Below are 14,940 nucleotides of genomic sequence, written 5' to 3'. Positions count from 1 at the left end.
ACTATCACCAGATATACAGTGCCAAAGGGCACAGCAATACCATGTACTGATCACTACACATTCACATTAGAAACAAACTCACCACAAACATAACAACCTAAAATTGCTTCTAATATTGTTGGCTCCTCACGTGGCTTTTTGCTTGCATTGTACTCTGCCTCACTTGTAAGTCGCTTTAGATAAAAACATCTGCCAAACGAACACATGTAAATGTAGACAAATGAACTTTCAGCTCTGGAAAACACGCCAAATGTTCACGTCCCTTGACTTTGAACATATTTGAAAATGGGAGCCAGTGTTTTGAGCCAGGAGCATGCTGGCATTCTCTCTACAGTTGTCTCTGATGGGTTGTGTGCTCTAAGAGGCACCTTGTTTCTGTGTGGGCGTACCGTTCGCTCTGGTCTCATTTTGTTTTTCTCCGTCAGCCATTTAGAGGACATTTGACAGGACAAGTGAAAGCGGTCAGTACCCAGACCAAAATAAGGCAAAGCTCACTGGCTTTCTTAAAGTTACAATTTCCTTAGCATTTTTGAGACAAGCTGCTCATTTAGCAGCAATCTTCAGCCAACAACTTTTGTTGCCCTTCCCAACATCTTACTTGACAGACTCACTGGCAGAAACACAAGCATGTGTGAGAGTGAGATACAATATGCATGTGGGGATGGCCTGCATTCTTCAGGAAAACCACTCCTCTCAAACTGTTTGCTTTAGCTTGCTAGGTAAAAACTTCTGAATTTGTCACATGAGCACAGCTTGTCCGAGTAACCCTGTTTACAAAGTAAACTCACATCACAAAAGCCTGTTTTCCATTAATTGAAAAGCAAAACTAAACACTTTGGTTGCACTGCCTTACTGTTAAATAACTGCTCTTTCTTTGCAAACTGGAGGACAGATAGTGATGTTGAAGCCCTTCTCTGTTCAAGCGCTCAAACTTTAATGAGACTTCATTAAATATTTACACAGTGCAGAACACTGATGACTCAGGTGAAGCTCTGTGAAGTTTTCCCTGTGATTTACCCTGCCTCACTGCACTGTGCGTTTGGTGCTTATATATAACCTACATCTATACGGCAGAGAAACTCCAATGCACTGTAAAAAGGGGTCAACAGCACTGCACGCACAGCAGCTAAATGAAGCTTACTTCATAGCACTTCATTTTTCTCAGACCGAAGTTGCTCTTCTGCACGTGATGGTGAAATATGCTAAGGCACTTTAACACACTGTGGTTCACAAAGAGACTGACATTCAGAGAAAGGTACAAAAGTTACAGAAATGTGAGCTGAGAACATGTGTTTGCTCATAGGACAAATCAGCCAGTACTGTCAGGGACAGTATTGCTTTGCTAGCAACCCAGCTAAGGTATGTGTTAAAATGCAGTTTACTATTACTCCCTCATAACCTTGACTTGGCCCTAACCAATGGCAGCCAGCGACCTGCGAACAGGAGAGGCAGAAAACCTGTGTGCATCTGATAAGCATCTGTTTTTGAATGTTTCACAGAATTGCCAAGCACACGCATTCAAATAAGAGTCTCTAATTAGCTGCTGGTTCCTCTTCACTTGATTGCATTGACTGCAGGCCTGCCTTTGCACACTTCACAAAATTGTTTAATGTAACACAACTTCTTTTTTATGATCAAAAAGATGCGATGTAAAATGCACAAAAGTGATGCTACCAAAATTTACAGAATGAGGTAAAAAAAAAGAATCAGCAGCTCACAGGTGAGCATTTATCAAACTGGGCACTCACAAAATACAGGTTCATCTGGCCTCTCACACAAACAGAACAGTTCTCAATTTCTGTGACACACTGTAATGACACATGACTCGGGCACAAAGAACACTTGATATAATTACATCTTTTTTTTGTTGTGCATCAATGGTCTACATTGATGATATGGGCTTTCTGATTCACTATTTCCTCATGATGACTTCCCCACTATCATTTCCCTCACAGTAAATGGCAGCATGATGTTTTGAAACCCAAGCTTGACTAAGGGGTTTTTGGACCCTAATAGTGTTTCTGCTTCAACAGGATCTACAATAAGATATTTGTTTATTCATGGCAGCATGATTTGACTATGTCTCTCTCTCTCTCTTTCCCTCTCTCTTCCTCTCCCTCAAGTCAGATCATAAACAAAACCAATGATGTACGAGGAGATAACAGTATAAAGGAAAGCCCCGTGGAAAGCTTTCCTTTGGTTCATTTTACAGTTGACTGTACATGCACTTATGTTCTCCAAGTGGAAATGACACTTATTATTCCCTTGAGGGGAACCTGCAAAGCCCATTATTCAGTAATAGCTATTTGACTAAAAAAACAACCTGTTATTGTGTCAGTGTTACGCCATTTTCAAAAACAGACTAAACTGTGGGTCAGAAATGGCTAAACACATTAGCTCAAATCAAATTACATAGAGTCTGCTGAATTTCAGAAGGAGCATCTGTGCCTCTTTGTAATGTTCCGCTCAATATCCATTTATATGACATCATAATGTATCTGTATTATATGAAATCTACATCTATCTATCTTTGTCTTGGTCTCTCATTCTGTGTCTTGTTCTTGTTGGAGGACAAGGAACATGACAAAAAAAACAGTGAAGATATACATTTAAAGCATCACTAATCAGTTATGTTTTGCCAAAGGGGAATATTCAATCATTTTGTATATTGTAGGTCAGGAGCATTCTATCCCATGATCTTCAAAATGTCTACAAAACTTTATTCCACAATCCACAAAATATGCATGTGTTACTATTTACGGTACCTCTTTGCAAACACTCAATTTGATGGGTGATATCATGTAAACATCCTTTCTGAGGAAGTCTTTATCTGTTATCAGTGAAACTCTCTGTGCAAACAGAGCTAGTCTTCCTACACACTATGTCAGGCATCACATGCAGAACTTTCTAGCAAACCACCTTGCCTATAAGCCATACACTGACAGCTCTGGTGGCCGAGCAGACAGTAAAAATAGTGCATGTACCTCACAACAGCCTGCAAAGCCAGGCTACTCCACTGGCTCCGTTTGCCTCTGCACGTTTAAGGTCTGATGAATAGATCACAGGTGAAAGAAGCAGGCTGGGGAGCAAAGGGTGCTACAACGGGACACTTTCAGCTCATGAGAGGGAGGCATCAATAAGGGCTCCGCAAATTAGATTGAAGTTACAATCCCCTGCAGTCCTGTCTGACTCATTCAGGAAATGAGTTTATGCCTTTGTTGGGCCTTCTGACAGGGGACCGTACAGTACATGAAACGAACAGACAACGCCAGTGCTATTTTTGTGCTCTCTGGCCCGTGCTGTAGGTGCGGAAAAACAAGGTGGCTTGTGTAAAATGGCACCGCATGCAATTCTTTCTTGTGTTTTCAAGGCAAAAGGGAAAACCGAACATTTCTAGTTGTCAACACATATGTTTGTGCTCTATTTGCGCACACAAGCCTGTTATAAGCGCTTAGCACTCCAGTCACACCGCTGTATACCTCTTCCCCCTCTGCTATTATGCATCAGTTGACCAGCCAGCAAAATCCAGATAGCAAATATGAAAAGGGAGCCCAGCTGACCATCCCTCCACAGCATTCTGAGCACCACCATGCTCACCTGATTCCAGTACCCATTGTGCACGGTCACACACACACACACACACACACGTAAACAGGGAGAAAATAAGAAACAAAGCCTTATGCCCATAATCTAATGCTGAGCTAAGCAAAGTGATCGCACTCTGATTCTTTCACAGCATCTGTCCTTAATAATCATCTTAAATGCACCGGTTTGCAGATTAGGAGATGTGGAAACATACTGTAAGAGCTTAGGCCTCATATCCCTCACACATTAATGCTGGGGTCAGTTTATGAAGAGACTACACGTGCTTTCTTCCTCCTCACCAACAGAGGTGTGACTATCGAGTGACTCTGTATGAACTATACACCGTATGGCACAAAAACCCCACAGTCAGTTCACTCTTCCCAAAAGAGACGGTGCAGCCAATGATACAAAGTGGCAGTCCAGTTGCTAGGAGAGGTCACAGTTTCACATTGACCACAGTATTTTGCTTAAAGAAAGGAGCTCCCGACAAACCTGACTTTACTTTAAAGGAATTTAAACAGGAACAAGCTGCAAGTTATTCAAGAAAAAACAGTGAGCTCTGACTTGAGAGTGACTGAAAGTGTGCTTCTCCCAAGGGTAAGAAAAGAGCACTGCACAAGAAAAATACATTAAATATGCACAGAAAAAATACATATGTGTAAAGATGTTTCTCTCCCTCTCTCTCCCTCTCTCTCTCTCTGTTTCTCACACAATCACACACTGAAGAGAGAGGGAAAGGCCTGAGGTTGCCTATCTACTTCTTAAAAAGACAAGGCAGAGTTTGAGGGAGACATTATCTTGCGTGCTCTAATCTATTAGGTACAGGAAGTACAACATCATGGAGTTGATCAGACTCTCCAAGAGCGGGACACAATCTCTCTGATCTGTCACTAGGGTGATTATCAACCTCAGGAAATACTTAATTAGTTCAAGCTGAATGGCTAATGAGAGAATCAGCCATTAGCTCTTGCACATGAAGACATTCATTTTCAATGCAGCACACAGCAGTTTGCTGTTGACGCACCCTGCCTCTGTGGGGTAAGGGCTAATAAAGTTATCAAAAGACAAATCAAATTTAGGCATATCTGTAACTGCAAGTTAGAGCCACATTCCAACATAAAGTCACGCTGTTGAACATTTGTGGCTATTTTTGGATGCTCACTTCCAGGTCTCAGTTGATACTCTTTGGAAACTCTAACTCATTCAATCACAGACAAATGTACCACCCCCCTTTGTGAATCTGCAATGTCTGAATTTTCTTATGATTAAAAAAGTAGGATACAGAGAATACAGAATCAAATGAAGCGCAATGAAGCTTCTCAGATGTCAAACTTGCATTTCCCCATTTGTAGAACGGCACTCAGATGAAAGAAGAAAATTAACTCCAAGCTCGTGTTACAGGATCAAGCTGCACGCTCTCAAAGCTCCCTGTACCTTGTTAAACTGGCAAGGATTATCTCTGCAGCAACCCTGTGCCGAAATACAGATTCAGTTAGGGAAGAACAGCATTGCAACTGCTTCCACAGAAAACATTTTCTTAAAGAAAGATCTTTAGTCTTTAAAAAAAAAAAGTCCTTACAAAGAGAGGATTTTGCTTCTAAAACTGCTGGAATCATTGGGACAAACTCATATCAAAACCGTAAGATGACTCATAGGATGAAAATAGCATTACTCACCTGAAAAAAAAAGGATAAAATCTACAATGTGACCCACGTTTTGCAATACTAGGAATGTGATGCAGGAGTTAAGAGACAAAGTGACTCCTGAAACCCCCTGCAAGGGGAATCCCTGTGTGGCCCAGACACCCTCATTAACAGCTGTACAGCCCTCCCACTTCAGTGTTAGCAGGTGGCCAAAACAAACAGAAGCCTCCCAAGTGCTGTCTCCCATCCCCTTTATTGCCTGTCCATTTCAACCTCTTCCATGTTTCCTTTTTAAAGGGATCCATTTCAATTAGCAGTCCATTGTCCAAACTCCCCCCATGTATCATGCATATGGGACTCTGCCTTAGACATCCAGTGCAATGACTACCGCTCTGGTGTCTGACAGACAGTGACTCACGAGCAGAAGAACGATAGGAGCATGAGAGGGCATGACACAACGAGGGAAGAAGAGCCGTTTCTCTAACGCGAAGCAGAATTTTCAGCCAGGAAATCAACTCTCTGTGCGGAGAGAGTAGCCACTAAACTCGGGTTTCATATTCCAAAGGAATTCGCGAGGGTAAGCAAGCGTCATTTTTGTTCCCCCTGTTTTTGCATTCCTTTTAGAGTTATTTTAACCCGCTCGATTATTCAGCGACTTTTTTTTTTTTTTTTTGGATATGTAAACTCGTGAGCTGTCACGGCGGCGGCAGCGCTCGGTAAAGTGCAACTTCCCGTGCCCGGCGCCGTCGCCGAGGGGATTTTTACTGCAGATGGCAGCCAGGCGTGCGATCTCGGCTCGTGTGCACCAGTGGCAGGAGAGATGTGACAGAGGTGAAGCTGGATATCACCACGGCATATAAATGGGCTCACGCCTGGAAGCTCCAAGAGGCAGGAATTTGTATTTTATCTCACGCCTTGCAACCCGGGACAATTGACATTCTGTCCCCAGTATACTCCAAAAGCCATCCTGTGGATGCTTCAAATGTCTGCATAGTGAAGACGGACATTCACATATGCAATCTAGTAGAGCTGATGCAACATTTCCATCCTTCAGTCATAAAATAATTAGTCTGGATCCCTCCTCTCTGCTCCAGCCTACTGATGCTGTGGAATGTGCCAGTTTTTTTTTTTTTTTACTACATTCCAGAGATTAGAAAGTGGCAACCAGCAATGCAGAGCCTCAAACGTGTAATCTACTGACTGTCCTCAATCCCTCTAACTTGATTTCACCCAGTTTTTTCCTGCACGTGGAATAAGCTGCCAGCTGGCTGTAATCCCCGCACACTCCCACTGCGATTATCCACAATCTCATCCCGGACGGTGAGAGGGGAAGTGGGAGATCCACACAGCTGCGCACGGCCCCTCGCCGCTAACCTACTTTAGCGCTGTATACAACCCCGCCGCCACATCCGTGTTTAACCGGCCGCCTGATTCACAGGGGTTATTTGTCCAACTGGCCACCTGATGGTAAACAGTGTATGCTTCACCAAAACATGCGGACCCACACTATCGTGTGCTATTCCATTAAGAGGGGAGTGCTGTCCAGCATCTACATAAATCACTGTGAACAGACAATATTCAATGGGCCGTTGGTCATTCAACTGATTTAGATAACAGGTTTTTACGACTGAGGAATCAATACAGCCCAAGCAACTATGCTTAACTGTTTTGGTTTCTTTGTAGTCTATTTTGATCAAGCAAATGTTGATTATATTTTAAACTACACTTACATATAATGTATTATACTATATATAACATAACTGTATCAATCAACATTCTTATTATGATGTCTGGTAGAAAATCACACCTACTTTTCACAATAAACCATAGCACAGACCTCCTAACCTACAGCAACCTTCAGAACAGTAAGAGACTGTGGACAAGCTTTGTGATGTCTGCAATATGATGGATGTCTGAGCATGGAGCACACTGTATGATAATTGAGTGATAACGGTCTTCACACATTATAATTAGAGACCCCACATACAACGCATACAGCCAGGCCGCATGATGTCATTCAGATTTACCAGTGAATGATTCTCAGCCACTGTGTAATCGCAGAAGCACATCCACTGCAACTTTATTTAAGAGTAGGAAGGGTGGGCCATTCTCCAGGAAGGAGGTCTGACATTTCCTGCAATTCTATGCATTCTGTCATGACGTTTGGTGTTTTAGCTCTAATGTGTTTTTCTTTACACGCCTTTGCTCATCTCCATCACTCTCCCACATAAATGGGAGGAAATAATAAACTTTAACTCTTTTCAATTAATAGCCTAACTCACAACCTGATTTTGTTTAATCTGCTAACGCTGTTTGCTAATTTATGGAAAAAGCCAATACCATGCAAGATACAGATATATTGCATATATATCATAAATATCTCAATTCCATTAGCTACTAGACTGCCATAGTGTCAGTTATTTGCTGTTGACAGGGAAAAATCAAGTCCTACTGTAGTTAAAACTGTTGAGAGACATAAGGAAGTTTTGGTCTCCATATTTTCAAAAATGTACATCTGCAAAAGATTTTCATATCTGCCAACACACACACACACACACACACACACACACACACACACACACACACCTCCACCCACAGACGTACATAGACACGCCACTAGAGGACCAGTCAACACTCAAGTAACTCTAATATAATATAAATATATAGTCTAATATAAATCTGTGGAGCAGTGGCGACCATATTCAACCGAAATATCAGATTTATTTTTTTGATTGCACAACCAGTAATGTATCAGAGTGAAGATGTGATTCTGACTGGTAGAAAGCGCAATGGTCTCTTGCACGACATAATCGCGTTTATTAGAGGGGAAGAACATAACTGCCTCTTTTAGGAGTGTGACCAAGTGTCCCTGTAATAAGGACACGCACACTTCCTGCATCTGCAGCAGGTTTAACAATTGCTGAAATCTTATATAATTGTTCCAGCCCTGCCTTTTCCTCCCATCCACTCTCTCTTCCCTTTCCGAAAAAACCAGCAGAGAACAAATCCTTGAACTGGGGCAACGAAAACACCGAGAGGCTATGCTTGGCTTTCAGTTCTTTTTCACCACAGGGCTGGCGGCTCCAGAGACTCGCGCTAAAAAGTCTCCTTTCCTGTTCAGGGAAGAGAAAAATAGCTCCACGTTCGCCTCACGCCTCCTCAAATCCCCCCAAACCCTCGGATTGTTAGTCAGAATCTGTTTCCATTTAGCCGTTCCTCGATTATAACTCTTTATGGCACATTCAAGGAAAATCCAACTGGTCTGGACTCTCTCTCGGTGTGAGAAGTCACAAAGAGCTAATAAAGGGACTCGCACATTCTGCAAAACACAAGCACTCTCTCCTCTGCACAGACAGCTTGCAATTTGCCTTGGTCCTCGCTGCCAATCGTACAACTCAAGTCACCCCCTTCCAAGGAAAGGAAAACATCTTAGAAGCGTCCCGGCATTCCCGCAAATCAATTCCATGTGTCGTATTCCAGACTCCAGAATGCAGCAGCCATTTCAGACTCCCTTCTGGCCAGACTCTGTCTGTGTAACACTTCATCTCCCATAGATCTAGGACTTTACCAACTAACAGTGCACTTTCCGCATCTACTGCAGTCCCCCTACCCCCATAACTACAGCAAATATCTGTAATCTTATTTTCCAAAATGAACAAAATTCCTGTCTAGAACTTCTCAATCTCTGGTTAAGTCCTTCAATAACATAACATGATTTTAAGATGACAGGCCTACTAATGGCTGTAAGAACTTAATCACCCACCCCCCTGCGCGCAAGTGTTTTGATCAGCTATAATTACACTTCAGAGGGTCAAAGTCCTACCCCCGCCGCGCCGAGCGGGCTCCATTATTTTGCGGGGCTGCCTCTCTGCGGCTGAGTCCAGTCCAGAAAACCCTTCCGCGAACAACACAAGAGCGGATTCGCCCACCGCTGTGAGCAGGCAGCGGAGCACAAGAGTACCACAGAGAGTGAAGCGAGTGAATGGAGGACGGCGGCGGCCGTGTTGCGCAGCTCTTTCAGCCCAGCGCCCTGACTGCAGACGGTATTGACGGGCCGGTGGCCCCCGCCGCGTTCAGCTGGGGGAGGAATGCAGCCTCACAGCTGATTCGGTGACAATGGCCGCTTGTGCGGCGCCTCGTGCCAGGCGGTGGCCCTCGGACAGGGAGACAGGAATGCAAAGCAGCGGCCCCGCGTCGAGAGGATGCCAGTAATGGTTTCCCTATGTCTGTTCCAGTCTCCTGTCTCACCGTGGCTCTGCGGAGCACTTAGGAAAATGATGAGCTACCCTGAGAGTTCCTACCCAGCAGTGTATTTCATCCTGTCACCATAAAATAATGGCTTGCATTACAACAGAAGATTAGGCCTTTATCAGAATATACAGTAAGTATAAAAATTTAGCTGTGATAAATACACTTCATTTATTTATCAGACAGGAGTGCAAACGGCATGGCTAAAAGCGGAATCACAGGGGAAATAAAGAGCTGGGTAAAGCAATGTGCTCATCATTTCAGTTCCTCTACGCCAGGCAATTGATTTGTAAAATATTGTTAGGGAGTTTCCTCATGTTTGGGCACAAACACACCTGTTGCAGTCAGAAAGTGCAGCTAAGAATTGTTTGAATGTTCTTATCAGGGTTTATTGCTATTGAACTCTGTGCCCTTCAACAGCTCTGGTCAACTGCAATCACCAGAGAATGGGAGGAAAAGGGCTTCCCAGTGCAATTCCTTCAGACAAAAAGCAGCCCATTTTTGCAAAGAACAAACAATGCCCCCCCCAAAAAAAAAAACCTGAAGTGAGTCACCAAGGTTATCTTATTACCATGACACAATCCAAACTGGCCAGGCCCACTCAAAAGCACAGCTAAGACCCTGGGTATTTTCCTTTCACTACTGCCCAGCCGGACTGCGTAATTATACTTGAAATAGAACCTCCCTGCAATAAACATTAATATGTTAAAGGCTAGTTTTTACATAAAATAAATGTGGCAGTATACTTTGCTGCACACACAAATGCCTGCCGAGAATTTATAAGCGTAAACGGATTAATGAATTCCATATGGCTTTTGGTGTCCCAGTTTCTCCACACACACGGCACGAGTATGTTTCTGTGATATGCATGTAAAGCGATGTCCTCATTGACTGATATAACGTGATCTAATTCTGCATCATGGCATGTTGCTGGCCTTCTTCTCTGCCATTAGCAAGTGGACAAGTGAAGCAGAACAAATGATGCCCCAACTTTGACCATATGCTCAGTGGCTACTTGACACAGCACACTGCTTTTCCTTAAAGGGGTAGATTGAAATGGAATGTACTGTACAACCTAGATTGTATTTTATCTTATAAAAAAATCAAATATAAACGCTATCATTTTGAGGATGTAAGAAAGGTTCCATTAACACCTTTCAGCATCATTTTACTGTCTAAATTCTCTTTATTCTGCCACCAATATCCACTGATTTGGGGCAGCATAAACTACAAAAATGGGACTACAAGAACGGTAAGACATTACATCAAAAAGTAACCATGAAAAATGTGTGATATTCAGTGAAGGACTTGGACACAGCATGTCTTCACCAAGGGTTTTGTGAACAATTCCAAACTCCACTGGACCCACTGAGTACTGACACCGAATATACAGGCACACCATAATGAGCATCATCTCCGTGTGACCTTGCTCAACGCCGCGGTCCTCAAAGCAAACAGGGCTGGGTCTCTCTCAGCGCCTCCTCTCCCCATCCACAGCGTGAGCCTCGGCCTCTCCCCCCTGCAACTCTTGCTGGCTTTGATTACCTCGCCGCACCAGCCCCCAGCGAGACGACATCAAACCCATCGCGGGAGGGATCACGCAGGGAAGCTTCTCCCTGTGGGGCCTGTCTCGTCTCTCTCTCCGCTCCGTTCACTCTCTTCACATTCCAGCACAAGCCCTGGCCCTGGCAGACCTGACCTTACACCAGCGACAGATACAGAACAAGAGAGGAGTGACTCCTGGGAGCACCAGCATATCCAGGCCCCGAAGAGAAGAGATCGCAAAGGAGTGAAACCTGACGCAGTAAAGGATGAAGACATCATTCAGCGTGTTACTTCATGTCGAGACCTTATACTCCCTCTCCCTTACACAGATGTTCATGACAGTTCCCAGACTCCCTGTCTAATGGCCACATATGCATGCTGCTCTGGAAAAAAGAGGGGTTCCCAGTGCTATTGATGAATCTTTTTATCCCTCGCTGAACTTATCAAACCTCAACCGCTTGCATCACAAGACCACAGTCTTATCTTTGCTGATGTTTGCAGTCACATGAACTGTGACACTTTTTTTCAAGCACAAAGAAAGCTCTGTGCCCCTCCACCATCAGCACACGAAATGTGAAAAGAAACATCATTAACATCTGCAGCAAAGTGGAAGACCTGGCCTTAGTAACACTTATTCATAAATTACTACGAACGCCCCATAAAGTCAACTGCAAAAGGCGTTCACTGCACCTGAGAACGTTCCTCTATGCAGACATGGATCAGAGCGCAGGAGATTATAGTGCCCTCCTCTAAGTAGCCTTTGCAGGCGTATGTCCAGTTTGGCCCCGCTCAGGCAGACTCGCACAGTCAGAGGCACATGGCTGTTAAGCGCGGCTATCCTCTGAGTCAGCCAGCCGCTGCGGCGAGGCGGACGCACACCCCACACGCTCTCAGCCCCCCACACCAAACTCTCCTTTCTTTCGGGATGCGGTCAGGCTTTTGCCTGAGTCACATGCAACACATGGTGCTGACACATCACTTATAGCACAGCTTAATCTGATATTATTGTGATACGGATTTCCCTCAGTATTTTTGTATGTTATCACTGTGAAAACTGGAGAGCAAATTTATAAACTACTTAATGATAATCAGATTCTAACATTACTTCATGCCATATGCAACCAAAAAACTGCAATACATTAAATATTCAACACTCCATATATTACAGCTATATGAAGATAAGATTTAACACATATGATATATGTGAACCATTTTTCAGTTTATGAGTGCTGACATAATGCAAAATCTCTCACGTTCATTGTCCTTTCAATGGTTTCCTCTGCGGGACAGTGAATACATAGTGAATGGTTTTGTGTGAGACAAGGCTTCTACCTGTGAAATTTGTGGCACACAATTTCCAGTTAATAAAAAGGTCTGACCTAATCTGCCCTTAACAACCTACTAATTTGACTGTGCAAATGTGCACGGCCGTATGTGCGAACTCAATATGTGGCAATTTGTCATAGTGCAATTAGCATTACCACTTGAACATTTAGGTTGTTAACGGATGAATGAACGCACATACAATATAACCGCATGCCATGTGTAACCATGAAGATTATATAGAGCATGAAAAGGGTTAACGCTACAACGAGTAAGCAACGGTTGAGTGGAAGAGATAGCCAACACGCTGCCGCGATAGGATGCAGTGTCTCATGATCCTCAGCTGTTTATCCTGGGCAAATACACAGGTGCATCATTATAGCTTTTGGTGAAATAGACGTAGTCAGACGCCTTCTCTCCTGTATTTATGACCAGAGAGGAAATCGAATTATCCATGTATTTGGAGACTGTCCGTTACCAAGAGCTGACATTAAAACGACAGAACGTGAAATAAAAGAGAGTTACACTTATTAGGAAAGAATAATTCATTTCCATCTACTTATCATCATCGTCGCCATCATCGTGCGTTTCGCTTCTATAATAACTCGACAGACTTCAGAATATGTAGCTACAATAGCACAGAATAAGGCACTAAGACAATTCGACTGCATTTGGGGTGGGTACAACCAGCGAATGATGTAAATATTATTAAACTCAGCACCCTGAAATACTGATATGTCACACATTTCCCTTCAATATGCTGCACCGATTATCTTGCTTTCCTGGTCAATGTTCCCATTTCTGAGCCTGCAGCATCTGTGTACACTGCTGATTTAGAGCATCGACAGATACAGCGCTATCGTTGCGGATACTTCAAAGCGTCTCTTCACAGAACATCAAATAAACGAGGCAGGCAGCAACAGGGGTTCTCACAGACTCTTGTAACACGCATCTACATTGCCATTTTTTCACACACCTTCCCCACTGACGTCAAAATGTCTGTGCGCACCACACATAATACACTGTGGGCCCTACGATAGCCCACTGCCCTAAGTAATCGACTTTATGTGATTCAGTTACAGCATTTCGTGGTCAAAGCAACTCAAAAGCCTACGGATAGTGATTAAGATTCTCTTGCGTGTTTGTGTTCGAACTCGTACTATTCTCTGTGCGTTTACACCTGCTTTAGGTAGTTCTGCTGAAGACCGATAGTAAACGGTAACTCACAAAACCCAGCTCAACATGTGCAATAATAGGAAACCAAGTGCTCATTCAAATGCTATGCTTAAACGAAACAAAATAAAACTATCCTTGGTGCTGTATCCTGCTACTTCAAAAAGGTTGAATTCAGGATAACACGAGAAATGTATATTCAGATAAAGTTATGGAGCTGCACGGACTTGAAATATGAGTTACTCAATATAACGTTTCTCCGCTAAAGTTTACCTGACGGATAGTAGCCAGTGAAACAAACAGGAGGATCAATCCCAGCCTAAATTTAACGTCAGGTCGTTTTCACGTTAAACTACCGCGTAAACAGCAAAGGCTAACAATTTAAATTTTGACAACCTCAAGGTAAGTATGAAATATTGGTATTAATGACAAAGCGCAAAATTTGTCACAATTAACTCAAAGCAGAAGTTTTGAATGACACAAAAAGAAAAACATCCTCATTGCCAAACTAGCTGTTGGAACAATGAATGCGTCGAATGGCGATTTGACTGAATTTAATAAAATACAGCCTCCCAACACTACTACGAGACTACAACTATACTGTTACTACAAATGCTATTAATTCTAAAATTACCAGACCTTCTAATGCTGCTACTAATACTACTACTAATCACGACTAACAATAATGGGAAAATAATGATGGTAATAAATCTAGGTATTCTGGACTGACCAAATTGCTGCATTACTGTATGCATTACTCCTGCTTCATTCTGCCAATACATTGATAATGACGGAAAACACCAATACAAGAAAGCAGGAGAATGGAGAAAATGAAATTCAACAGCTTACCTTGACTGTCTTCGTCCATGTTTACTCTTCCAATTGCCGAAAGACAGTCCAAAAACAGACAGCGACGGTGAAACTTGAAAAAATAATATATTACAGCCTACTGGAAGAAACGTTAGCTAGCTAGACTGTATTTTGGAGGCAGCGGACAGTCTGCTTACAGATGGCTTTTGCTTTGGTAGTAGCTTGGTTACCAATATGCACCAACATGTATAAAGAATGGAAATGGATGACTTTAAACAACCGTTACTGATGTATCAAAAATCGTTGTAACATTAACGATATTTCTTCAAGTAGCTGAACGTATCAAATCCTTAAATTTGCCAGCGATTCCACAGGACCAAGACTCCCATCTGAGCGGTCTCATTGTATGAGCACCGCTTTGCTTAGACAGCTTTCACCGGACGTCAGCAGCCAGCTCCGCCCTCCGCATGGCAGACGATCCGAAGCCACGTGATTTATGACGGTACATGAAATGGGATAAATCCTCAGCGTTGCTACCCATGTTCCTAGCAGAATATATAAACTTAGTGTGATTTGTGTCAGTTTACGAATGTGTCTTTACGCTATGTAAAAC

At 43.1% G+C, this 14,940-nt stretch overlaps 1 protein-coding gene across 1 annotated transcript in view; it reads right to left on the bottom strand.

Annotated features, from left to right (window-relative positions):
• cyth3a (cytohesin 3a) overlaps nucleotides 1-14,732 on the bottom strand; it is a 38,128-nt gene extending 23,396 nt beyond the window's left edge. The window contains exon 1 of the mRNA XM_036533738.1: nucleotides 14,367-14,732. Coding sequence (XP_036389631.1) covers nucleotides 14,367-14,385 — 19 coding nt within the window. The 5' untranslated portion in view covers nucleotides 14,386-14,732. The remainder of the gene's footprint in view (nucleotides 1-14,366) is intronic.
• Nucleotides 14,733-14,940: the final 208 nt, after the last annotated feature.

This window comes from Megalops cyprinoides, chromosome 1 (assembly GCF_013368585.1).
Source record: "Megalops cyprinoides isolate fMegCyp1 chromosome 1, fMegCyp1.pri, whole genome shotgun sequence".
NCBI lineage: Eukaryota > Metazoa > Chordata > Actinopteri > Elopiformes > Megalopidae > Megalops > Megalops cyprinoides.
The sequence above is the reverse complement of the archived record's forward strand: the minus strand, read 5'-3'. Positions and strand labels throughout refer to the sequence as shown.